Below are 25,707 nucleotides of genomic sequence, written 5' to 3'. Positions count from 1 at the left end.
CATAATAAGCTTATATTAAGTAGAGAAGCCCAATGTCCTAATCAGTTTTTAATTTATGTATTATTTTGTTTATTATAATTGTATGTTATTTTAATGTGTTCCTGCCTGATTCTCCAAAATGAATATGAGGCATCCTGGGAGTTTGGGAGCATTGACAACCCCGTGCATGAACCTGCCTGGTTTATGCATGTGTTCTTAAGGCAGGAACTCTATGGTTCACAGCACCTAGCACAATGGTTGGCACCAGGTAGGGGCCCTGAGAATGTTCGTTGAATGAGGGAATGAATGGGTGAACGGAAGAGTGAGTGGTAATGACTGGGCTGATAAGTTTTTCTAGGCTGGGGATTAATCATTTTCTCTGCTTTTGGAAGGGAATTTTAACTGTTGTCCTCTGCCTGCCTCAGTGACAAGGAGGCTTTTGGAGTTGGGTGACTTGAGAGTAGAGTGCTCTACTGGGCCACTTCAGAATAGAATTTGGAAACTATTGCAGGGCTGCTGGTTAGATACAGCATGTGTCTTGGGGGAATCCTCTCAAACATACACAAACTCTTGGGAGTAAAAAGAATCCATGAAAGGAATGAGAGCAGGTTTGGTTCTGGAAATTAGATCCAGCTTCAAGAGCAGTCCTTGACAGCCATCTGGCCTAGTGACACATAATTCCCAAGTTGTGGCCAGAAAGTCTGAAGTGCAAAGTTTACTCATGCCCCCAAAGAGCTATCCAGATATGCCATGAACTGCTATATGGTTGTTAATAATCACTATTGCTTATAGTGTACTCACTGGGTGACAGGCACTGTTAGATGCTTTACATCAGCAGTTCTCAAAGGGTTTGGTCTTGGGACCCTTTTACATTTTGAGGACCGAAAGAGCTTTTGTTGGTTAAACTATTGATATTTACCAAATTAAGTATTAAAACTGAGAAAGTTTAAAAATATTTAGTTACTAATTCATTGCAGAATAACAATATTAAACCTATCACATTAACATAAATAACAACTTCTAAATTAAAAATAATAATTTTCCAAACAAATTAGAAAAATGGTCTTGTTTTCACTTTTGCAAATTTATGTCTACCTTAATAGAAAGAAGTTAGATTCTCATATATGCTTCTGTATTCAGTCTGTTGCAATACATTTTGATTGAAGTATGTTAAAAAAAAAATTCAACCTCACACAGATACATAGTTGGAAAGAGAAAAGTATTTTGATAGCCTGTCCAGACGATTGTTGGTATTCTTCTTTGCAATATGGAATCTGAGACCATATCAATAAAGTCTTTATACTCATTTACATTAAAATCTGTTGGTTCAAAAAAAAAAAAAAATCTGTTGGTTCACCTGACACTTTGAGTGGACTTTATACCAGTGCATGATTCTGTAACATTATGCTTTGATCATTTGGAAAGTAGGTTCACTGAGTTATGTAGATCTTCCAAATGTTTTCCTGTTTCATTTTATAATATCAAAAGATAACATTTGTTAATATCACCATCAGTTTCATCATAAAGTCTTTAAGTATTGGGAAGCTGTCAAGCTCATTGTTGTGGATACAACTTTTCTAAAATTCTAATTTTCTCCTAAAACTTGAATTTTATCATTGACCATAAATACAGAGTTGTTTTCCTTGAAGTGACAGGCTCGTTTTGGTCATTTTTTGAGAAAATGTCTGCCAGTAACCCAGGTTTGAATAACCATAGTTTGTCAGTCATTCTTTGAAGTAAAAATGGTGTTCCATGAAAAAACTGTCTTCCCCTTTCTTTGATTTTATCTCTTTTTTCACAGGAAAACTAGAATGTCTTAGCATAATGCTTCTCAGACAAAGAAGAAAAGTCTTGGGCCTGGCCAGGCGAGGGAGCAGGCACTGGTTTTAATGGCTGCACATGCCAGCCTCCTGGGCTGAGAGTGGCCACAGTCTAGGGTTCCCCTGGCTCATTGACTGCTCTGGGGTTGTGCGTGCTACAACACTGATCCCCTGTGTGAGTAACCCCACACTGTCCAGAGATTTGGGGTTTGCTCAGAGAATGAAGCAGAATTATCTTGGAGCTTTTTTGAGCAGATCCCAAATCTAGAGAACCACTAGAACCTTTCCTTTTTCTCCTCCATGTTTTACCTAAGGCTAGACTGGAATCTGGAGAGGCTCTGAATTTAAACTGAGGTAAGAAGTAATAGTTAGCTGTTGCCCAGGGTTTCTGGATTTAAGAATCAGTTCCATCAGCCTTTATGATGAAGAAACATGGTTGGAATTTTCATTCATTCGATAAACATTTATTGATTATGTTATTCATGTGGGAATACTGTGCCAGGTGCTAAAAAGTACAGCTTGAGAACAGCTACTTGAAAGCCTGAATTGACTACAGAGGATAAGAAGTCATGATTGCCAGGAATTTGGAAAATGGCAGGAGATTGCAGTCAAAGGGAACTGTGAACCAAGAGCTTTTCTCTGCCAAAGCAAAAATTTGAAAAATCTGGTAGTATTAACTGTATATAATATCTCCAGGGATTGGAATTCAAACAACCCTCTGGCAATTAAAGTAGAGATGAAAATGTCAGAGGGAAAAGTCCCCAGGCTCCACTGGGAGTTTTACCCAGGGGCAGGCACCAAAGATTAGAGTTAAGACAGCTCTGAGGGTGGCCCCCAGAACTACCTGGGCCTAGAAAGAAAGAATCTAGTATACCAAACTCAAGACAGTGGATAAGCTAGTTTCCAGTGTAGACTTATTAAGAACAGACCAGCCAAGGGGCATAGATGATAGATTGAATACCTCCTGTATGGATCCCTTGAGCTAAGTGCTTTGCATCTCTAATGTCACTTAATCCTCTGGGCAACCTTATGCAATGTAGGTGGTATATCCCTGCTTCAGATTGTACTTAATTAGCTTTCTAGGCCCTGTGTTTCTTCCTTTAACCAGAAAGAGCCTGCCCTGTAAATTCACTTCCATTGATGGCTATTCTTATTTATCATGTGTACCATTTTGGCTCTAGGGAAAGTCATGTTATTTCCATGAATGTGGAATCTCATTGTAATCCCCAAGGAATGCAATCTTCCACTCTTCCACACTTGAGATTGTAACCATTTGGGTGGAGGTCCAGGGTGGGGAGATGGCCTTTTTCTGTGGGAAACAGTAATTTCAAGCAATGTCTCACCAAACTGCCTGCCAGCTGTATTGCCATGGGGACACTTAACAAATCTGATTTAGCCACTATGTGCCCAGCTGAGCCTGTGCCCTGTGCTGTACTGTGAGGGATCCAGACAAGAATCAGATCTGGTACTTGCCTTCTAAGAGCACAATCTAGTAGAAGGGACAGATAAATAAGTTAAGTGGAAGGCACAGATGTTGTAACAAAGGCACAATGTGCTGTGGGGATATGGGAAGGAGAGGTGAATTATAAGAGGGAGTCTCTAGGAAAGCTTGGGTGAGATTGGATCTAAGCTGGGCCTTATTTAAGCCTTGCCCTTCTACTTAGTGGTAAATGTGGGGAGGAAGGGGGTTTTAGGCAGAGGATCCCCTTTAGCAAAGGCATGACATAAGAGTACAGGGAGTATTTGGGGAACTTAAGGAATGACTTCATGGAGTGAGGACAGATTAAGATGCCTAAAAATCACCTTCAGTTCATTGCATGTGAGAGACTCTTGCATTCTCTTAAAATACAGTGATTGTATATTCTATATTTTCAATCGTAATCCTGATTTTAAATACTGTTTCCCATTGCCCCCATCACGTTCATAATTAGTGCCATATGTTGAGCAACATATATGCCTGGCACTAGGTGCTTTATCACAATGCTCACAGCCAACTCTGCAAGTCAGGACTTAATCCCATTTTATAGATGGAGAGACGTAGAATAAGTAGAACTTGCCCAGCATTATACAGCTGGTAAGTGATGGAGGCCCAGGATTAATGCCAAAGTGAGTGTTGTTTCTGCTACACCCCAGCACCTCCCACAAGTACTTTGGCACTAAGTACAGTCACATTGATTACATATTTAATTTATAAGAATTCTGTTTTCACTTTTAAAAGAAAACAGAAAAAATCACTTATTACACCTTGTCATTTACATTATATATTTGAATTCTTGGTTGTACCTACAAAACCATATATACTGTACCTTACAGGCCATATAAAAAATTTCGAGAATAATTTTACTCATACAAGATTTTCATCTTATGTAATAACTATAGAACCTAACACTGAAATGAAATGAAACTCCATTGTAGTAAAATTACATGTCCTGGTGTTTGCCTTAAAAATATGGTTACTTTTCTATTTCTCACAGGGAAAGGGACTTGGGCATTGACCTCATCTCCTCCTTCTGGAGTTACTGTGGCATTTTGTAGCTATGGAAAGTTTCCTGGGTACACATCTCAGAAAGGCTTCTCTTGCCATAACTTATCTGAACACCATCCTTCTCCATCAGCCTTCCACTCTTTCCATGAGATACTCATCACCAGTGGGTTCTAGAAGCCTATATTCTTTTGCAACTGCCATTAAGCAGCCGACTTGCTCACTGAAATGTCCCCTTGGCACGGACTGTTTAGGCAGCATCTCACATGAGTTCCATATGTAAGATTCCTTTCTTTCTCTCTCTCTCTGGTACTCTTTTCCAAGGTCCTTGTACTTCTGTAAATGTTTCAGTATGCTTCTGGTATTACTGTTTGATTCCTTTCTTTTTCTAGAAACCAGGGACCCAGGTCAGTGTAATTGTAACATTACAGATTTAAGGATACCCTGATGCCAACTTATTGTGAGAAGGTGATTTTATTCGAAAAACATGATGCCATTTATTTTATTGGTAGGATGAAAATAATACTCTTATTAATTCCTTTGCTTAGGCCTCTGCAAATACCTGTTACCTAGTGGTGGGTAAGTTTGGAAGGTATATCAGTTAACTACTGTGTGTAACAAACCACCCCAAAACTTAGTGGGTTAAAACAATACTATTTATTATTTGTCATGAGTCTCTGGGTTGACTGGGTGTTTCTGCTGATCGCGGCCTACTTGGCTGATCTCAGCTGTGCTCACTCGCGTATCTGATCTGCTGGCCAATCAGCTGGGAAGACTCAGTTTTCCCCACATGTCTCTCACATCCCTCCAGCAGCTAGCCTGGTCATGCTTACATGGCATGACGGGTGCGAGAGCGAGCAAGCCCAGCCATGCAAGGAGGCAAGTAGAAATGCATACACACTTTTCAAGCTTATGCTGGCAGCATGTTTGCTAACATCCCGTTGGCTGAAGAAAGTGACGTGACTGTCAGAGTGAGAAGGGACTATAGTACAAAGTTGCAGGATATAGGAAAGCCATTAATTGGGGTCATTAGACACAATCAGTCTCCCAGTCAGTACCCCTCAATGTGACAGAAAACCTGTAGACTTATATTTCTAGGTAAAGTTTGTCCTAGAAGGGAAAAACAAAATCCAAATAATAATTACCGTGTACTGGGACCATGCTATCGGCACACACAGGGCTAGGCACTTTCCCTATCTAGGCACGAACCCTCACAACTCTGCAAGGTAGGTAGGAAGTCAGAGCTCAGGAAGTTCAATAACTTGCTCAAGGTCACCCAGCTAATTTGTGGTCAGGGAAGGATTAGAATGTGTGTCAGTCTGACCCCCGAAGCCCAGGGTTTTTCCACCATACCTCACTGCCTCTCAGAAGCACCAGGATTTGCCTTACCCTCCAACTCAGTTTTCAACTGAGTTGATAACTCTTTGACTGGCTCCTCCAAAATGCTGCTGTGATCCTAATGGAATTGTGCAGCTCTTCAGGAAACCCACATGTTCCCCCAAACTGCATTAACTGAAACATTTTTTCTTTCAGGTGGGGATTGGTCTGTAGACTTCACAGACTCCCAAGGTTTGTGGCGTCTCCCAGACATGCCAGAGAAGGAAGGGCCATCTTCTCATTAACCTTCAAGATTTGGGGACATCGGGGCATTAGGGCATTTGAGCATGAGCTTTGGAGTCAGCCTCACTAGGGTTCAAATCCTAGTTCAACCACTCACTAACTCTATAACCTTGGGCAACTTATTTAACTTCTTGAAATTTGTTTCTTCTTTTAAAAAAAAGAGAAGAATGATAACACCTAGTTTGCAGAGCTGTTACAAGGACTAAAATTTGGTAAATAAAGTGCCTAACCCAGTGCCTGGCACGTAATAAGTGATGTCATTAGTATTGTTAATATTATTTCTAAGCAGAGCCCTTCCCCTTCTGGGAAACCCTGTTTCTGTCTGTTGGACAGGTTCCCCCCACCTCCAGCCAGTCTGTGCAGACTTGCTGCCTGCTGTGTCACCGGGAACGCAAAGGCTGGGAAGAAGGCCCTTCCCAAAATGGACTGGTGTTGCAGGGTGAGAAGCTGCCCCCTGACTTCATGCCAAAGCTCGTCAAGAATCTCCTAGGCGAGATGCCTCTATGGGTCTGCCAGAGTTGCCGAAAGAGCATGGAGGAAGATGAAAGGCAGACAGGTCGAGAACATGCAGTGGCGGTAGGTAACCGCTGAGAAGGGGTCCCTGAATGCAGGAGCGCTGCCTGCCCAAAGAAGTCAGGCTGCTGAGCCGTTGCTGCCTTGTCCTCTCAGGTGGCTCTCCTCAGGCAGCACCTATGCCCAAGTGCCAAGAGGCTGCTGGGCTGCATCCACACAGCATTAGCAGCTTGGGTTCACATTTGGGGGAAGAAAAGAGAGGTTTCAGGCAGCCCACCAGCCCCTGAGGACAGTGCACAGTGTGAGGGCCGGCTCAGATGTACTGGTAGATTGAGATCCTGACCCTTCCCTGTGACTGTGCTGCCTTCAGCTCTCTGGCAGCTCAAAAGCCAACCAATATGATATGGAGGGCAAAGGTCAGTTTGAGGGTCTGCAATGTGCCTCCATTAGAAGGCTTCCAAGATGCCTAGAAGCTGTCCAAGTGCTATCTCCTGAATCACAGAGGTCCGACTCCTTGTTTCTTATTCCCCCCAGCCCCTCTCTTTTACCCAGAATCAGTTCAGCTTCAGGACTCCTAATTTAAAGACTGTTCCTCTCCTTGCCAGCTCTCAGGACTCCCCAAAGGCCCACAGTTAACAGGCAGTCTCTGCCATTACCAGAATCTCTCTCATCATATCCACATACTTCACTGGGAGCACCACAGCCCCTCTTGGCAAAGGCCTGGCCCGCATTTGCCCTTGAACCTTTAGTTGTGGGAACTGTGCTTTGGCCATGGCATGGGGGCCTGGAGGAGGAGGTGTCCCTGGGGAAGCTGAGGCAGCAGAGGGTTAGCTCTGATGTTTCCCCTTTTACCATGAGCCTTTTTCTTCCCCCTTCCCCAGATCTCCTTGTCACACACATCCTGCGAATCGCAGTCTTGTGGGGGTGACTCTCATTCCTCTTCGTCCTCCTCTTCATCGTCCTCATCCTCGTCGTCCTCCTGCCATGGGAACTCAGGGGACTGGGATCCCAGCTCGTTCCTGTCAGCACATAAGCTCTCGGGCCTCTGGAACTCCCCGCACTCCAGTGGGGCCATGCCAGGCAGCTCTCTCGGGAGTCCTCCTTCCATCCCTGGTGAGTCTTCAAGCTCGGAAGACAGCCAGGCCCCATAAGTGGAGAGAGCTCTGTTTTCCTAACTGCTTGTTCAAACAATCAGAAGATCGGTTATTAAAATATTGAGCTGGCCGAAAAGTTCGTTTGGGTTTTTCCATAACATCTTATGGAACAACCTGAACAAACTCTTTTGGCCAACCCAATAAGTAAAAGTGGAGCTGTTCTGGTGGAAGCCAAGCAGGGAATCTAGCCCTTGACTGTCTTGGTGGGAATCCTTTCCCCAGGACTGGCTCTGATAGCTGTTCCCATTGGATCCAAGAGGGGACCTGGTAAGCACTGGCTGAACAGAAAGTGAAGTCTGAAAGGGCCTTTAGGGAATTAGGAATCAGATCACCTGACTCCTGCAGCAGCACAGAGGGCCTGGGTGCCTCCTTTTCTCCATCTAGGGCATGGGTGCTTTTATAAAAGCACTGCACTTCCATCCACAAGAGATAGGCAGTGTGAGCTGCCTTGATTATTAGCCAGTTTTGCAGCTATGTAAGCCTTTTCTAGACCCTGAGATAACACTTAGTGACCCAAAGAAAAAATCTTGGGTTTTTGATGTACTGTGTAAATATGAATTACTGTCTGCTTCTAAATGGAGGACCTGAATTCTTCAAAGGGGTGCTGCCCCCAGAATTGTGAGTTGAGTAATGCATAATTCCAGTTATTTTGGTGCATAAGCCAGAGAGAGTCATCAAAGCCTTTTCCCACTTGTCCTCTGAAATCTGGGGCCACCCGGGAGTCTGGCATACCCTGGCTGCCTCAGTCCACATGGCCCAGAGGCAGAGCCTCAACCTGCTGCTCCACTGGCTTCTGTAGATCCTGCCCTGGGCCTGAGGAATGCCTGTTGACAGGCAGGTCCTAAAGAGGCACTGAGAGACAGAACATATATCCCCTGTTTATGCCAGCAGAGGTGTTGTGGCCTTGCATGGGGCTGGCATTCCTGGTGCCTTCTCTCTCAGGCCTGGACTTCAGCCTGTCCAGCTGCTGCCTAAAGAGAAATCTCTCCAGCCCAAGCTACTGCTGGGCTTTTCCGAAAGCTCACAAGTCCACCATGCTGAAAGGCTGTTCCCAGGCATGTTCCCTATGGTCACAGTAAGCAGGATGCTGCAGCAACGAGTCATTGGGCTTCCTTCCCAAGATCTGGGCTCCCACTGACACCTCTCTCCCCCGTCCGCCCACAGGTGAGGTTTTCCCCATCTCGGAGCACCACCGGCACTCAGACCTCACTGCTCCACCTAACAGCCCCACCGGCCACCACCCCCAGCCAGCGCTGCTGATCCCATCTCACCCCGGATCCTTTGGCTCACCACCCCACCCGCACCTGCTGCCCACCACCCCGGCAGCACCTTTCCCTGCCCAGGTTTCAGAATGCCCTATTGCCATGGCTGCTGCCCCCCACACCCCAGGGCCATGTCAGAGCCCCCACCTTCCCTCCACTAGCATGCCGCTCCTGAAGATGCCTCCACCATTCTCGGGTTGCAGCCACCCCTGTAGTGGGCATTGCAGCGGGCACTGCAGCGGGCCCCTCCTCCCACCGCCCAGCTCTCAGCAGCTCACTAGCACTCACAGGTGAGTGGCGCAAAGAGCAAACTCCCTGACAGCTTGAACTTAAAAGAGTTTTGGGAAACTTTGCAAAGGGTACCTTTGGGATAGAAATTAATGTGTTTATGTTTTTTCCATAGTTTGTTCAATTATAAAAGAAATATGTGTTTATTATTTAAAAACTTGGAAAAATTTAGAAATGTATAAAATTCCTGGCAACCTAAACTTTAACACTGCAGTACATTTTTTCTTGATGTTCTTTTTTTTTTTTTTTTAATATTTTTTTATGTATTTGGCTTCGCTGAGTCTTAGTTGCAGCATGCGAGATCTTTAGTTGTGGCATGCAGGGTCTTTAATTGCAGCATGTGAACTCTTAGTTGTGGCATGTGGGATCTAGTTCCCTGACCAGGATTCGAACCCAGGCCCCCTGCATTGGGAGTGCGGAGTCTTAGCTACTGGACCACTAGGGAAGTCCCGTGATGTTTCTATATATAAATAATATATATAAATAACAAAACGAGGTCCACATTCTATATATTTTTGTGTGTTTATTTTTTAACAGTATACCATGATCATTTCCCCAGTTAAAATTCTTCAGAAAACTTTTCAGTGGCCATATAGTGTCTAATTGTACAGCTCTCGCATAGTTTATCATTCCCCTATTCCTGGATATTTAGGCATTTCTAGTTTTTAACTGTTATAGACTAGGCTGTAATAAGCATCCTTGCACACAAATCTGTTTGAGTCAGGAGTTCTGTCCTTAAGATAGATTCCTAGAAGTAACTCTTAAGTACTGAGAAAGTTTATATTAATATATATATGAAAGATACAATTTTTTGGAGAAGATAGATTTATCTTTTTATATTGTAAATCACATGTGTGTGATTTTTGGCCATGCCTGGTGGCATGTGGGATCTTAATTCCCTTACTAGGGATTGAACCTATGCCCCCTGTAGTGGAAGCTCGGGTCTTAAGCACAGGACTGCCAGGAAAGTCCTCTAAGCACCTTGATAATGATTCCTTCCCCGTGGAACCTCCCTCACCTTCTCCCATCTCAGAAGGTGAGAAAGGCCCCAGAGTATGGGGGTTGTCAGTTTTTATAGGGGTGGGTAATTTCATAGGCTAATGAGTGGGAGGAGTGTTCCAGCTCTTCTGGGAAGGGGTGGGGATTTCCAGGAATTGGGCCAGAGCCCACTTTTTGATCCTTTTGGTCCATCTTGGAACTGTTATGGTGCCTGTGGGTGTGTCATTTAGCTTGCTGATGTGTTACAGTAAGCATATACAGAGGCTCAAGGTCTAGTGGAAGTTAACTAGTGTGCCATCTTGGACCCATTTGATTCTAATCAGTTTATGTCATGTCCTTGGGCTATGTCATTCTTTCAAAGGCTGTGCCCTGCCCCTTTCCCTCCTGTTTCATCCCCCCCTCAAAGATTTTACTCCCACATTCTTATGGGAAGCAGAAGGGCAATGGTTGGTCCGTCTTCTGTAACTGCTTCAAGGCTGAGTAGGACTGTTGACCCACCCCTGCTCCTTGCCCCACCCTTCCTCCTGCCTCCCTTGGCCCTAGCCCTGGGGCACTCCTACTGCTGATGGCCAACCCAGGGCTCTGACTCTTCTGGCTCCAATTCTGCGACCTTGCAGGCCTGTCTCTTCCTTACCCTGGGAAAATAGTCTATATTACAGGGTGCTTCCAGAAATCCACAGGCAGAGCAGTGCAGTGAGAGAGCATGAGCTGTGTACACAGACTGAGTCCTAGCTGATCCTTGGGCAAAGCAGTGAAGCACTCTGAGCCTCGACCTCCTCCACTGCAATGTGGGGATGGCAGCACCTATTTTGCAGGATTTGGGGGATTGTTAGAAATAATATGCTGTATACAGTATCTGGCGCAAGTAGTAGCTCTTAGAGTCTGTGGCCCACAAGGCACATTTGCTTTCTTAACTTCAAGGCCCATGGCTAAGGCAGCTCTGTCCAGTGATTCAGACTCAATCATAAGAACCTTAGAGGGAATTCCCTGGTGGTCCAGTGGTTAGGACTCGGCACTTGCACTGCCAGGGTCCCAGGTTCAGTTCCTGGTCAGGGAACTAAGATCCCACAAGCCGCGTGGCATGGCCAAAAACAAACAAAATGGGGAAAAAAGGGCCTTAGTAAAAGGACATTGACCTCCTTTGGATGTTCCAGGGAGCCATCAGTCCACTAATCTGTTCAGACACATACTTACTGAGCACCTACTGTGTACAAGGTTGTTATGCTACACACTGGGGCCCAAAAATAGAAGTGGCATAGTCCCTATTCTTGAGGAATACACAATCTGATCTGAAAGAAAGATGGGTAAACAGACCATTGCTATAAAGCGTGATTGTAGGATAGAGGTATACCTGGTGTCCTCAGAGTCCAGGAGGCTCACATGGTAGGCGTGGGCAGGAGGCACAGGGAACCTTTCCAGAATATCGCCATTGAGCTGGGCCCTGAGGGACAGAGAGAGTGTTTGCCCTGTTTTTGTGAGGTTCTGATTTGGTCTGACTGCCTTGGCTTTTGTGGGATGAGGCAGTTGAAGGTGATGGTGGGGATGCTTCCTGGGCTCCTTGTGGCCTGCTCCTGCCCTTCCCTTCCTCACCTTTGGGCCTGTCTTTCTTCCCCATCAGCAGGGACCCTGGGTGCAAGGGGCACAAGTTTACCCATAGTGGCCTGACCTGCCAGCTACCCCAGCCCTGCGAGGCAGACGAGGGGCTGGGCGAGGAAGAGGACAGCAGCTCAGAGCGTAGCTCCTGCACCTCATCCTCCACCCACCAGAGAGATGGGAAGTTCTGTGACTGCTGCTACTGTGAGTTCTTCGGCCACAATGCGGTGAGTGAGCCCCGCCCAGGCCAGAGCGGGCTTGTGGCCAGCTGAGGGGAGCCAGAGGAGCACCCTGCTCTCCCCAAGGCCCCCTTGCTCATGGGGCTAATAATTGTGCTTGGACCCTGTGAGTCCTCCCACCAGCGTCCAGTCGCTTGATCCTCACAGCACATTGGTGAGGTAGAGATTTCTCAACATTTTGCTGCCTTTGCTCTTCTCATGGTTTCTCTTAAGATTCACTTTTGTTCCTTAGGCAAAAAGAAAGGAGGTGGCAGAGGAAAGCTATGATTCTGATGAGTATGTATACGTGTGTAATCACAGAGAAGTGAAGGCTTGTGCATGATGAAGGCAGAGTGGAAGCAAAAGCTCTCAGTCCCCAGTGTGAGAGCCAGCCGAGGGACAGGTAGTGAACACAGGCGGTGCCAGGAAGGAGGCTCAGAGCAGAGTACATGCTGTCTCTGGACGGGGAGAAAGCAGTTCAGAAGTCTCATAAGGTGAAGAGGGAAGGGCTGCTGGCTAAGGGAGAGCAGTTGAGGACAGAAGAAATGAAAGTAATTACATGGCTAGTCACCTTTGAGCTAGCGGTTGTTATCCTCATTTTAGAGATGACAAAATTGAGGCTCACAAAGGCTCAGTGAACCTGCCCAAGGTCATACAGCTTCTGAGTGACAAAGCCTGGGCTCAAACCTGCTTTCTTGGCTCCCAAGTTACTGTGCTCCCAACACTGCTGCGTACCTCTCACTCCCTCCACCCACCACTGCCTTGGCTCCGGGCCTGGCTGAGGGTGAAGCCATTTGGCCTTAGTGGCTGTGGTAGAAAGAACAATTGTCTCGCTTCTCACCACGTTTGGTGCCGGCGGGTGGGAGTGCTACGGGCTTCACAGGCCCAGGGTGTAACGTCAGCACCTCCCCCTCCCCCAGCCACCCGCTGCCCCGACGAGTCGGAATTATACCGAGATCCGAGAGAAGCTCCGCTCAAGGCTGACCAGGCGGAAAGAGGAGCTGCCCATGAAGGGGGGCGCCCTGGGCGGGATCCCTGGGGAGCCTGCCGTGGACCACCGAGATGTGGATGAGCTGCTGGAATTCATCAACAGCACGGAGCCCAAAGTCCCCAACAGCGCCAGGGCCGCCAAGCGGGCCCGGCACAAACTGAAAAAGAAGGTGGGTGTGGCGGGAGCCCAGCTCTACCACCTCTTCTCCCCGAGGAATCCCTCGCCCCAACCCCCAGGACTTTTGGGGCATGAATGGTGCTGGCGGCTCTCTGCTCTGGGAAGGTCTGAATAAGTTTGGGAGGCATCAGGGTGAGGGAGCCTGGGGGCCAGTGATTGGAGGAAAAACAAGTCATAGCGTCAGAAGCCGCTTGCTGGATTCCTCAAAGCCCAGGACTTGCTTCAGTCAGGTATTCATTCAGCAAACACTTCTGCAAATACTGGGCGCTAAAATATGATGCAGTTAAGTTCTCACCCTGGAGAAACTCAGTCCAGTGGAGAGACTGACACAAAACTGGACAAGCACGTTAGTGTGTGACAAGTGCTGGGATGAGGGAAGCCCCCCGTCCTGCCTGGGCGTGCTGGAAATGGCTGTACAACGAGGCTGCCTTGGGAGCTGAGTTGTAGGGGGTGAGTACAGATTCATCAGGAGGGCCCTCCTGGCAGCAGGAATAGCACGTCCACAGCACCTTTGTGAAGCCAGAGCTCAAACCCAAGAGAGGTAGGAGAGATAGTGGAGGTGAGGGAAGGGCCTCTTGGGCTTTGACTTGATCCTGCAGCTGCAGGGGGGTGGGGTGGTCGCTGGAGGGCTTTAATCACAGAATGCACTCGCCAGATCTGCATCCCAAGATTACGGTGTGACTGTATGGAAGGTAGCCTGGAGGGGTAATACTCCAGGCTGGAGAACCAAGAACCAGGAGAGGAATGATTGATAATGGGCCTGGAGCAAGAGAGATGGGTTTTTCAGAGGAGGCAGGTGATCTGATTGCAGGACAAGGAGATGATGGAGTTTGGGATTATCTCCCAGGTGTTTGCTAGGGTGACTGTCAGGATGGCGTACCTTTAATGAGCAAGGGTGGAATTGGCAGAAGACTGGGAATTCAGTTGGGACACCGTGACTCAGAGATTCTCATGAGACGTCCAAGTGGAGATGGAGGTGTGGGTCTGGGAGTTGCTGGCATGGGGATGTAATTGAAGCTATGGGAATGACCCAGCCTGAGGGCTGAGTGAGCTCCTCCCAGAAGGCTGAGGATAGAACCAGGGGAGCTATTCCTGGGCAACCCTGCTGCCAGGCAAGCACCACAGTTTGATGGCTCAACCCCTGCCACCCCATCACCTCTTGGCCTGCCTGCCCTCAGCTTTGTCTGCACAGTGCCACACTCAGGAGCTCAGCCGAAGAGAATGGGTTTGACAACTAGCTAGCTCCAGGTCCTGGGTGGTCAAACAGCCCTGGTGCTCTGGAAAGCAGCAATGATTCTCCATCTTTTTCCAAACCAAAGGACAAACCAGGACCCCTTCTCTGCAGCCTGAAGTAGTAAGCCAAAGGGTCCCACCACTGCCTTCAGAAAATGGTCAGCATTTTCTGTCTCCTGGCCAGCATTGCCTGGCCAGAAGTGTGCAGTGGGCAACAGTGGTCTCTTTGGCCTTTCCTGGCCTCCCAAGGCAGTGGTTCCTAGTTAGGTCCCAGCAAGTACGCTTCACAGTTCCCAGGCCTGGTGTGCTTTTCATAAATCGCTATGCCTGGATATCCTTTCTCCTTCATGTCTGCCCCCTCGTTTTCCTTCTGAAAACCTCCTCCCAAGCCCAATTCACGTGTTTCATTCTTTGCAGTCTTCCTCAGGTATTATCTTCCGCTGTGCTACGGCTGCACCTCGCACGTCTCTCTAGTCTGCCTTTTATCATTCTCTACTCGTTCAGAAACTTCCTGCACAGCTACTGTCTGCCCTGCCCAGTCTAGAGGCCAAGATACAACACAAACACAGAAGCGGGTAGTTCTGATATCCTATAACTAGCGATCATGGTCATTATCTGTTTATACATCAACCTCCTCCCCAGTACCCCTCCTCCACCTCCCAGACTTAACTACAGTCCATCAAAAACACAGCTTCCACCAAGAACCATCCACCCACTACCCACCTGGGGAGACAGGTAAAGCTGGGTATTTTTTTGCTCCCTCATACAATTTCTGGACCATGACTCTCTCTCTCTCTCATGTCCTAACCCTTGCTCCTTTGAAACCAACCCCTGGCTGTGTCATCTGCAACCTCCCACCACCACTCCTCTTCATCCACTGAAGACTGTCTCCTGTCCTTCTTCCCTTACCTTGACCATCATTCATTCACTCTCCTACCAGTCCTCTTAGTTCCTTGCGCCGTTGCCCTTCCTTTACACCCGCTCAGAAAAACCAGTCCTGGGTTCGACCCCAGCCTGCCTCTCCCCTTCTATACCTTGAGGAAGGCACTGGATTGAATCTATCTGTGGCACCCAGGCCGAGTGGTCTCCCGAGTGCCTGAGCCCCCACTTTGCTGCTCTCTAGTCTTCTGGCTCCTCGTCACTTCCATTCTCCCCAGTCCCTTTGTCAGACCTCCATTCTGCTCCGACTGCCAGGCTCTCCCCACCCCCACCTTATTTTTTGGCAGATAACCTTACTTACTGTTTCAACAAGGATTAAAAGCCAAGTGGACAGGCACTCTTTCAATGTCTTACCACCCCACCTGCAGACTTCCTTGTCATGAGGGAAGAGTTAGCCCTTTTCCTACCTAAGGCCTGTGCAGTCCTTCCTCCTCCTCAGTCTAACACCGGCTTCCTGCTGTGTGGCTCCAGCCTCTCTGGGCTGTTTCCCGTCAGCAGTTCACTGTGCCCAGTACTCTCTTTTTTGAAAGAAGACTGTCCTTTGAGCATACAACCTCACACTACCCCAGTCTCTTCCCTCTTCACAGAAAAACGTCATCTGCATTTACTCTGCAATTGTCAGCTCACTGCAAATTGTCTTCCACCTCCACTGCTCCACAGAGCCACCAATGAGTTCTTCGTTGCCAAATCATTCTCTCCTGTTCCATCTTCTTTTCCACTAGGCAACATCTCACACTTTGTTCTCCTTTTCAAACACTGTTTTCTTTGGCTCCTCCAACTTCAGCCAAGTGGGGGTGGGGAAAGGGCAATGGGGAGGCCACATTCTCCACATTTCTCTCTTCTTCTCTGCCCTCTGTCCTGTCTCCTTTGTGAGCGCCTCTTCCTCTGCCTGGCCCTCCCCCTTGAGGACAGGTCCCTGGGAAAGAGCCATCTAGATAGTGTTGCCTCCCAGGTCATTATGTCCACCTATTTCTTCCCTGTGCTTCATGGTGACATCTGCTGCTGGGCACCTCCTCACACATGTCCTGCAGGTACCCAAACTCAGCATATACCAAACTGAGCTTGTCATCTTTGTCCAAAGAGCCCGCTTTTCCTTCTCCGTTGTCTGTCTAGTTAACGGCACTACCATCCACCCAGTTGCCTGAACCAGAACCCCAGGTGCCATCTGGGAGGACTACATCATGGTGATGGAGAGCAGCGGGCCTTGGAATTGGACCCCAGTTTGAAACCTGGCTCTGCCATATTTGCTGTATGACCTTGGGCAAATCACTTAACTTCTAAGCCTCAGTTTCTTCCTCCATAAAATGAGAATAACCGTAGAACCTGATTCAAGGCTTTTGCAAGAATAAAATGGAGTGATGCACAGAAAGGTTGGGCAGAGTGAACGCTTGGTCAGTGTAGCTGCTGCAGCAGCAGTAGTGGTTGTTGATGTTGATTTCATGACTCATCTCATTCTCTCTCCCCGCCCCGTAACCAAAAGTCCTGGCTGTGCTACCTCCCAAGTAGCTCACACCCTACTGCCACTGCTTAAAAAGCCTTCCGTGGCTGAACATTGCCCTTAGGGTCAAATCCAGGCTCAAGCATGGCCTGCAGGGCTCTTGAGGATCCAGCCCCTGCTTAGCTTTCCAGCTTCATCTCTCAGTCTGCCCCTATTGCCTTCCTGCCCACTCCCCCCCACCAGAAGAAATCTGTGCTCCAGCTGTCCCTCTGAATGTTTGCATTCCCTAAATATTTCGCCTGTTCCCATTTCCCAGCCTTTCTATTTCCTTTTGTCTAGAAAGTGCTTGTCTCACACTTCCCAGGATAATCCTGTTCACCCTTCAGTGCTCAGTGAGATCCTGCCTTCTCTGGCAACCACCTCCTGATGGCCCAGTCTGGGTTCCCAGAGCACTCTGTGCTTTTTTCCCTGTACCTCTTGTCACTGGCACTCAGAATTAAACAGCCTGTTTGCATGTCCGTCTCCCCTGGCAGATTCAAGTCAGTGAGCAGAGACTGTCTCACGCATGGCTGAATTCCTAGTGCCTCATAGAATCACAAGTCAAAAAATGATCGTCAAAGGATATTGAAAAACATAAGAACTTCTGAAGATCACCCCTGGGTGTGCTTTCCCAACTCTGCCTCTTAATTAGCATGTAATCTAGGGCCAGTTCCTTATTCTTTCCAAAGATGAGTTTCCTCATCTGTAAATTGAGGATAACGACACAGCAAGGGCAGTTGTGAGGATTAAGTGAGACAACATGGGGAAGTACCAGGCTCATGGTACATAGCAGAAAATGCGTGGTTCTGTGCTTTCTCCTTCTCTCACTACCAAATTATACATGATTCCACGTCACTCCCTCTACACCAGTAGTTTTCAGTCTTTTGTAGAGCAGCAAAACTCTTTTCTGCAATTGAAATCTTCCATGGAACCTCAATTCCTAACAAATAAAAGCAAAGCTGTTCTGGTGCAGAGGAGGAGCAGAGTGAAGGGCCTTCCAGTCCTTTGTCCACCCCCATGGCCTCAGAGCTCTGTAGCATTGAACTCCACGGCACACAGCTGCTCTAGACTGTTTCTCTTCCTCACCTGAGTACCACATTGCCAAGGCACAGCCTTATTAGTGCCCAGGGAAAGGGGCACACACCCACTCAGGTGTCCTCATAATGACCCTCTGACGTATATAGGTTGGCAGTTTTTCTCCCAAATTTGCAAATGGAGATTTTAAGGTTCAGGGAGAATAAGTGATTTGTCCAAGGTCCCACAGTTGTGGAGCTAGTATTTTAAGAGAATAAATAACCCTGGGGCACAGGGTCACCTGTTAAGTTGACATTGAGGTGGTCGCAAGACCTCTTTTCTCGCTTCACTCATCCTGTTTCTCCCTCTCCATTCCCAAATCAGCCTGAAATAGGTGAAATGGTGAAATCATCTGGCTCCTAGCACATGACTACCACTTTGTCCCCGTTGGCTTTTTTTTTTTTTTTTTTTTGCGGTACGCAGGCCTCTCACTGTTGTGGCCTCTCCCGTTGCGGAGCACAGGCTCCGGACGCGCAGGCTCAGTGGCCATGGCTCACGGGCCCAGCCGCTCCACGGCAAGTGGGATCTTCCCGGACCGGGACACGAACCCGTGTCCCCTGCATCGGCAGGTGGACTCTCAACCACTGCGCCACCAGGGAAGCCCCCCGTTGGCTTTTGACAACTGTCTCCCATCTCCCTCTAAAGGCCTCCATAGCCTGCTGGTGCCTTGAGGTTAGGCAGAGGGGTGAGCTGACTCAGAGCCCACAGACATGTTTTCGCTCTCCAGATCTGACTCTGTCAATGCTGAATGGCAGGGTCCAGCCTTCCTCAGCCTCCTGGTCCTCACCTGGGCAAAGGGACTGCTTTTACATCTTGCTGTGGGGGCCACATGTAGCTGTCTGTTGTATGCCACTGGGCATGCTTTAGGCATGGCCTTGATTGCCCGAGGCCAACTAAGCACTGAGTGGCCTTCCTGTGGGAACTTGGCCCTCTCCAATAGCCTCCCTTATGCGCCATCAGGAGGGCACACACATTCCCAGCCACCCAGAGCAGTCTGATCTACCATGGTAGTCTCACAACCCCACATTTTCCTTTTTGAAAGACCTACCTGATGTCATGGCTTTTTTTCCCCTACCACCTGCAGAATTGGAGAGAATGCCTCTGTAGCAGCCATCTTCCTTAATGCATCCCCACGCTGGTCTTCACTCCAGAATTATTGTCCCCATTTTGCAGATGAGTCCACTGAGACTCAGCAAGTGAGTGAGTTGTTTAAGCTTATGCCTGGGAGGCAGATCCTATCCCTTTTGAGTCCTAGCCGCCTTAGCTTTTTTAGGCCCTAGAACTGCTACTGGGGCCCTGGATGAACAAGATGTAAAAACCCTATCCTCTGTGGGTATAACTGCCTCCATCCCCAGGATATGTACCTATCTGATTGCATTTCATCCTCATTACTGCAGGGTGAGCAGGCCAGGATTGCCAGGCCCTGCCTCTAGCCAGTTAGTGGCAAAGCTGGGCCAGAGGCAGACATGTCAGGTGTCGCATTGTGCCTGGCAGCTGCCAAGGCCCTGCGGAAACTGCCTCTTGTATTGGCAGGAAAAGGAGAAGGCCCAGTTGGCAGCAGAAGCTCTAAAGCAGGCAAATCGTAGTGTTTCTGGAAGCCGGGAGCTGAGGCCTACCAGGGAGAGGCTCTTGGAGTGGCCCGATCAGGAGCTGGATCGGGTCAACAGCTTTCTGAGCAGCCGTCTACAGGAGATCAAGAACACTGTCAAGGACTCCATCTGCGCCAGCTTCAGTGTGTGTGAGCTCAGCATGAACAGCAATGGCTTCACTAAAGAGGGGGCTGCTGAGCCAGAGCCTCAGAGTCTAGCCCCCTCAAACCTCAATGGCTCCTCAGAGCAACGGCCTGACGTTAACCTTGACCTGTCCCCTTTGACTTTGGGCTCCCCTCAGAACCATATGTTACATGCTCCAGGCGAGCCAGCCCCACCATGGGCAGAAATGAGAAGTCTCCACCCACCATGGACAGAGGTGAGGGGCCCCCCTCCTGGTATCATCCCTGAGAATGGGCTAGTGAGGAGACTCAACACCGTGCCCAACCTGTCCCGGGTGATCTGGGTCAAGACACCCAAGCCAGGTAACCCTAGCTCTGAGGAGCTAAGTGTAAAGGAGGTCCCTGGTTGCAAGCAGGAGCTGCCTGAGCCTGTGGCCTCAGGTGGCAAGCCACGGAAGGGCAAGAGACAGGGTAGTCAGGCCAAGAAGAGCAAGGTGAGCCCAGCTCCCCAGTCCCCAGCCTGCCTTGAGACTCCCAGTGCCAAGGGCCAGACCCCCAGCCCCAAGCAGCCAAGCAAGGCCCCAGAGCCTCCCAGAGTGGACAGCTGTGCCGAGGCTGGAGAAGGGAGCCAGGGGACCCGACCGGGACCAGGCTGGGCTAGCAGCCCCAAAGCTGACAAGGAGAAGGGCAGCTCCTGGCAGAACTGGCCAGGTGAAGCCAAGGCACAGCCTCTGGAGCAGGAGTCTGTGCAGCCCCCAGGCCCAGCAAGGCCACAGAGCTTGCCACAGGGCAAGGCCCGCAGCCGCCGGAGCCGCAACAAGCAGGAGAAGTCAGCCTCCTCCTTGGGTGAGTGCACCAGGAACTGAGTGGCTGACCCCCCCACCCAGCCAGGCCATGGGGTGGAGGGCAGTCCTCACATGTGAGCAGCATTGCCCCAAAAGCATGACCCAGACGCCTGGCTGTGAGCACTGAGCCCTCCTGGCTGTGTCTTCCTAGACGATGTGTTCCTGCCCAAGGACATGGATGGGGTGGAGATGGATGAGACTGACCGGGAGGTGGAGTATTTCAAGAGGTAGGTATGAGGCTGCCTGCTTTCCCGCTCACGGTGGACTCCAGGGCCCCCCCCGACACACATACACACTCAAGCCTCAGAAAGGCCTCACCCTCAGCCATGTGCCCTTGGAGGGAGAACTTGTCCAGCCCCTCCTGGCTCTCTCCCACCAGCCTATCTGCTGGGACACAGGTAGCCAGGATGATTTGGCAGGACAGGTCATCTGGGAAGGTGCAAGGGACAGGGAGCAGGAGGCATGTCAGACCCCAAGAACAAGGGCTTTCTCCAGTTTTATTCACCTGCACTTCCTCTGCTCTGCCGGGGATGAGTTTGAGGGGCAGAGGCAAATCAAACACAGTCCATCTAGGTGGGGAGAGAGAGCCATAGACATACAATCCAGTGATAAGTGCTGTCCGAGGAGTAAGGGCATGGGGCTAGGGCCTAGGAATGGCCAAGCTGAGAGGTGGGGTGGCCAGGGCAGCCCTCCCAAAAAAGGTGGTAACCAGGCTGAAACCTGAGGAATAGGAATGAGTGGGCCAAGTAAAATGAAAAGAGTTTGAGGGCAGAAGAAACACATCATCCTTGAAGGAACAGAAGGCATCTCAGTATAGCTAGAGTAAAATACAGGGTGAGGAGGGAGGCTGTATCCTAAGGCATTGTCACTCTCTTTACACATTGTCCCCTGGGCCTGTGGGCATCTCATCCAGGAAGCCCCATACTGCTAGACCCCAACACCTGGGAGCCAGAGGGGTTGTGCAGAGCTGACCTGGTTTCTTTAGTGACCATGACACACAGGTCTAGAAGAGGGTCCAATGGAGAGAGGAGGGAACCTCTGATTGTGCTTCTCTGGCATCTCCCGAACCTAACAGGTTCTGTTTGGATTCTGCAAAGCAAACGCGTCAGAAAGTTGCCGTGAACTGGACCAACTTCAGCCTCAAGAAAACCACTCCCAGCACAGCTCAGTGAGGTATAGAGACCCCCTTCAAGTGTTGCATGCACCCTCTCTTCCCATGCTGTGCCACCTTTTGTGCCCCTGCCAGGCCATTTCATGCTCTGGGGCATAGAGAGTTGGACTAGGTGCTCGGCTGGCCACATCTCTTCTCCTGAGAGCCCTCCTGCTTGTGTTCCTGAAGGGCCCTTCCAGCCCTACCATCTCCTGGGGTATCACTGCCAGGCCTCTACTTCCCTCACCAGCTGCCTCCCAAAGTGTCCAGGAGGCCATGGGCCTCAGAGGGCTGCCCCCATGCCTGACATTATCAGCCTGAGGGTTGAATCTCGTTTGCCTGGCCTGGCTTCTCCACGCAGGCTACCAAGGTGCTTCCGAGTTGAAGCCATGCGAAAAGGACACAGCCCCAAGGGAACAGTGACAGGGCAGCCACGCTAGACCAAGGCCTTGGAAGTCATTTAGGCATAGAGGAATAGGTGGGCCCTCTTCCCCAAACAGGACAGATTCCACGAGGAAATTGGTAGTGAAACCGCCTCCTGGAAGAAGAGCTTGGCCCCGACCTGGGCTCTGGCCTCCTCTCCCAGTCACCTGCAAGGGTCCTTTTGTCTGAAATATTGACATATCAGATGATGTTCCAGGCTGAAAACTGAGAAGGCAGTGGTGGGCTGGGAACCAAGGGCAAAAGAGATGGCTGTCTGGCAGGCCTTGGTCCTGGGCTTGGGGCTTAATGGCTATGCAGTGCCATAGTTCACCCTAAGATGCGTCCCTGGGGTCAGGCCTTTTCTGGCTGGCAACCACACAGCTGCCTTCAAGGCAACAGGAAGCTGGGGCAAGTGGGCTGAGCTCAGGAACCCCCCAGGAGGATGTCCTCACCTGTCCTCTTCCTCCTCTTTCCAGTGCCAGGGAAACAGACTTCTGGACCCTGGGCTGAGTCCCTGAGTCCCGTTTTGGGTGAGGATCCCCCCACCCTTGACACTGACCTCAGCTTCCCAGGGGCAGCCTTCAGGGCTGGGCTCCCTATGGCACCTTTGTACTACCCCAGAGTCAGGACTGTCCTCAGACTCACCTCATCCCCTCTGCTCTGTGGGCCTGGGCTTCCTGATCCTTTGCCAGACTGATACATCCATGCCCCCGGGAGCTTCTGCTAGGGCTGGGTTGCCCTCCTGCCTTTCTTCACCACTTCTACAAGAACCAGGAGCTACAAGGACCCCAGGCACCTTCATCTGTTGCCCTTTATGAGAGAAAACGGGTCACACCTCCTCCTACAGCCCAGTGCCCCTGTCATCTAGGAAACCTCATCCAGCCATAATTTTCTCCCACTCCCTCTTGGCTGATCTCTTTCTTAAGACAGGGGATGCTCCCCTCCAGTGAATGCTCTCCTCTGACCTTCTCCACCCTCCTCATAGCGTGATTGTGAGCCCCAAGTGCGTTAAGAAAGCAGTGCTGGCACAGACTCGGGACCCAGCCCGGGCCATGTACCTGGAGCCTGAGGCAGGAGTCTGAGTGCATAGGTGGCCTCTTCACTGTCAACAGGAGCGCAATGCCAGAGGCTGGCCTCTTATTCCACCCTGGCCTACAGCAGAGCATTGTGGGCTCCTCGAGTGTTGTCCACTTTCCTTGAGATTTAGGATGATGTTCACTGGGGCCGGGGCTCTGTCCCCCAACTGTGACTTAACCTTCATCCCCTGCTGGAGGTGATCGTCTGTTCAGTGTTTTCAGCCCAGGGGACAAAAATAGTAGGCAGCTGTTCCTGCCTCCATGGGCACCTGTGGAGACTCAGAGCCAGCATGAGGAGGCTAGGGTGGGAGCCATTGCTCACCGTGTGGCCATGCTCTTCTGTTTTCTCAGCCCCTGCCAGATCAAGCTTCTTCAGGGTGTCCTGAGACCCTGACTGCCAGCTGAAGGTCTACACCTTTTTCCTTCACATCGCCACCCACCTGCCCAAGACCCTCCCTGCCATCCCGGACCAACCAAAAGCTGAATAGATGCCGTGTGTGCTGGGGCCCCTCAGGACCTCTGCAGAACCGCTTCCTGGTGCTACACAGCCTCCACATTCAGAGCCCGGGGGCTGGGCTGGCCTTTGGGTTTGGGGGCTGATGGTACTGCTGGCCCAACACTGCTTTCTTTGTGTTTGGTATTTTGTTTTACTTGTTTTTTCAATTCTTTTTGATACTGTGAAGATCTTTCCTGCCGAAAGATAAAGCAACATTTGGACACAGAGTTGGTATGTTGGTGGTTCGCTTGTCTGGGTGGGGAGTGAGGGTGAAGGATGTACTCAGAAGCATTGGAGTTCTTCTTAGTCATTAACCTTCTTGAGCATGTGCTACCTGTCAACAGGTTGGCATCGTTTCTGCTTAATTCTCGAAGCAATGCTAAGTGGGACTGTTATTCCATTTTACAGATGTGGAAATTAAAGCTCAGACAAGAAGGTGACTCTACTGAGTTCAGTTTGACCAACTAGGATTAGAGCATAGGCCTGTATGCCAGCAGCATCTGTGCCATTTCACCCATTGGGAGGACTCTGGTATGGAAACCCTGAGCAACCCCTTCCCCACACTGTCTTAGTTTCCCTCCCTCCAAGATGGATGAGTTGGAGGGGTGCAACTTGATCTCTGTGCAGCTGATTTGAGAAGGTATCAGGGGAAGCCTTGAGGACTTTGTGAACTGTGCATCTATAGCCTGGACGATTGGAGTTGTCAGGGGAAGTTGGTGGTAAATGGAGTTTTTATAAATTGGATTTGACTTTACAATGGGAATGGACGTGCAGCCTAAGTAGTTGAGAGTTAGGAGAGTAATGAACTATCTCATCCCCCCCTCCCCACCGTGGATCTGGTTAGTGAATTCAGATTTTAATATAATAGTTTGCTAGAAATGCCTCACACACACTTTTGTCCCGAATCCTCTCCATTTTCCTACTATAACCAACTCTTAGCCTGAGCTCAATGTGTGGAGCGACAGTGGTAGTGGCGACGCAGTCACTAAGAGCCCTTTGTGGAGTGTTGGGAGCAGAATCGGAAACCAGTCCCTCCCTCCTCCAAGGTTGGACACATATATTCTCTCTCTCTCTCTCTCTGTCTCTGTCTCTGTCTCTGTCTCTGTCTCTCTCTCTCTCTCTCTCTCTCTCTCTCTCTCCCCCCCCCCGCCCCAATACAAGCGCTTCCTTTTCCAAAGAGGTAAAACAGCATTAACCATGGGCTCACAGTTCCTGGTCCCTTGGCCAAGCCGCAAGGAAGTGTGGACACTTCTGTGAAACTTTTCTCTGTGTATTTATTACCTGTGCTCCTCTCTCCCTTCAGCTCTTACACTAGGCTCCTGCCTTGCAATTGAATTCTCACAACTATCTAAAATTCTGCTTCATCATTTCAAAGTTGCAGGTCTGATCAAGCAGCCACTTTACATACAGAGAAAGAAGACTTTTGAGAATGGCATTGAGGGCCCTCTAAGCCCGGCCCCTGCCTCTGGCACACTCTCTCCACACCTGATGACCTCAGTCTCCAGCTAGGCCTGGCACCCTCGGGGCTTCTGACTTTTGCTCACTTGTTTCCCTCTTCCCAGTTAACACTTTGTTCATGAATTCCACCATAACTTTCACATCCCTTTCTTTCAACTGAGAAGCCACTTTTACTGTGAGAATCAAGTTTGCCCTGCGTTTATGCTAATTCCAAAAGTGGTACCTTTTGTGTCTTAGAGATTTCTTAATCTCAAAACCGGTTATCTGTGTTTGTCTCCTCACCTAATCTGTAAGGTCCTCACAAGCCAGGTTTGTGTCTTGTTCATCTTTTATCTGCTTCGACACTACGCACAATGCCCAGCACATACTCATGTTTAATATATGAAGGAAGAAAACAGCACTGACCCATCACTCGTCTTTAAAAGTTCCCAGTGAAGTTGAAATCACCCTGACAGTCTTGGCCCTGCATGCTCTGGGTCTACCTTAAAGCCTTAGCTCTGACTACCCAACCCCACACGGGCCACGTGATCACTTTGTTCCCTGGGAATTTGCACATGGCCAGAACTTCACTCCTGCTAGACCCTCTATCAGGAAGCCTCTCCCTCTCTTGCATTCCCAGCTCTGAGATTCCACACTTCCTTGTAACTTCAGATGCAGGTCTCCTCGAAGCCTTCTCTGGTTCCCCAGTCACACTCTGAGCTCTGTTACAGCATTTACATTAAATAATCG

The 25,707-nt window shown here is 49.4% G+C and overlaps 1 protein-coding gene and 1 non-coding gene across 12 annotated transcripts in view; both read left to right on the top strand.

Moving 5' to 3' along the window:
• The window catches only part of FAM193B (family with sequence similarity 193 member B), a 31,491-nt gene extending 7,744 nt beyond the window's left edge, over positions 1-23,747 (top strand). For 7 of the 11 annotated variants that reach the window (XM_030846790.2, XM_060296688.1, XM_060296690.2 and 4 more), the window contains 9 exons: positions 6,235-6,477; positions 7,296-7,527; positions 8,733-9,120; positions 11,736-11,937; positions 12,849-13,088; positions 19,353-20,376; positions 20,527-20,602; positions 21,451-21,548; positions 23,376-23,747. In XM_030846790.2, the coding sequence (XP_030702650.1) occupies positions 6,235-6,477; positions 7,296-7,527; positions 8,733-9,120; positions 11,736-11,937; positions 12,849-13,088; positions 19,353-20,376; positions 20,527-20,602; positions 21,451-21,547 (2,502 nt within the window). In that variant the 3' untranslated portion in view covers position 21,548; positions 23,376-23,747. Of the gene's footprint in view, positions 1-6,234; positions 6,478-7,295; positions 7,528-8,732; positions 9,121-11,735; positions 11,938-12,848; positions 13,089-19,352; positions 20,377-20,526; positions 20,603-21,450; positions 21,549-23,375 lie in introns of those variants that run through there. The other 4 variants (XM_030846791.3, XM_030846794.3, XM_030846792.2 and 1 more) reach the window with 4 other exon arrangements.
• TRNAA-UGC (transfer RNA alanine (anticodon UGC)) lies at positions 11,102-11,174 on the top strand. The gene has a single exon. It is a non-coding gene; the product is annotated as a tRNA-Ala (tRNA).
• Positions 23,748-25,707: the final 1,960 nt, after the last annotated feature.

The sequence above is a fragment of the Globicephala melas genome, chromosome 3, assembly GCF_963455315.2.
Source record: "Globicephala melas chromosome 3, mGloMel1.2, whole genome shotgun sequence".
Lineage (NCBI taxonomy): Eukaryota > Metazoa > Chordata > Mammalia > Artiodactyla > Delphinidae > Globicephala > Globicephala melas.
The sequence above is the reverse complement of the archived record's forward strand: the minus strand, read 5'-3'. Positions and strand labels throughout refer to the sequence as shown.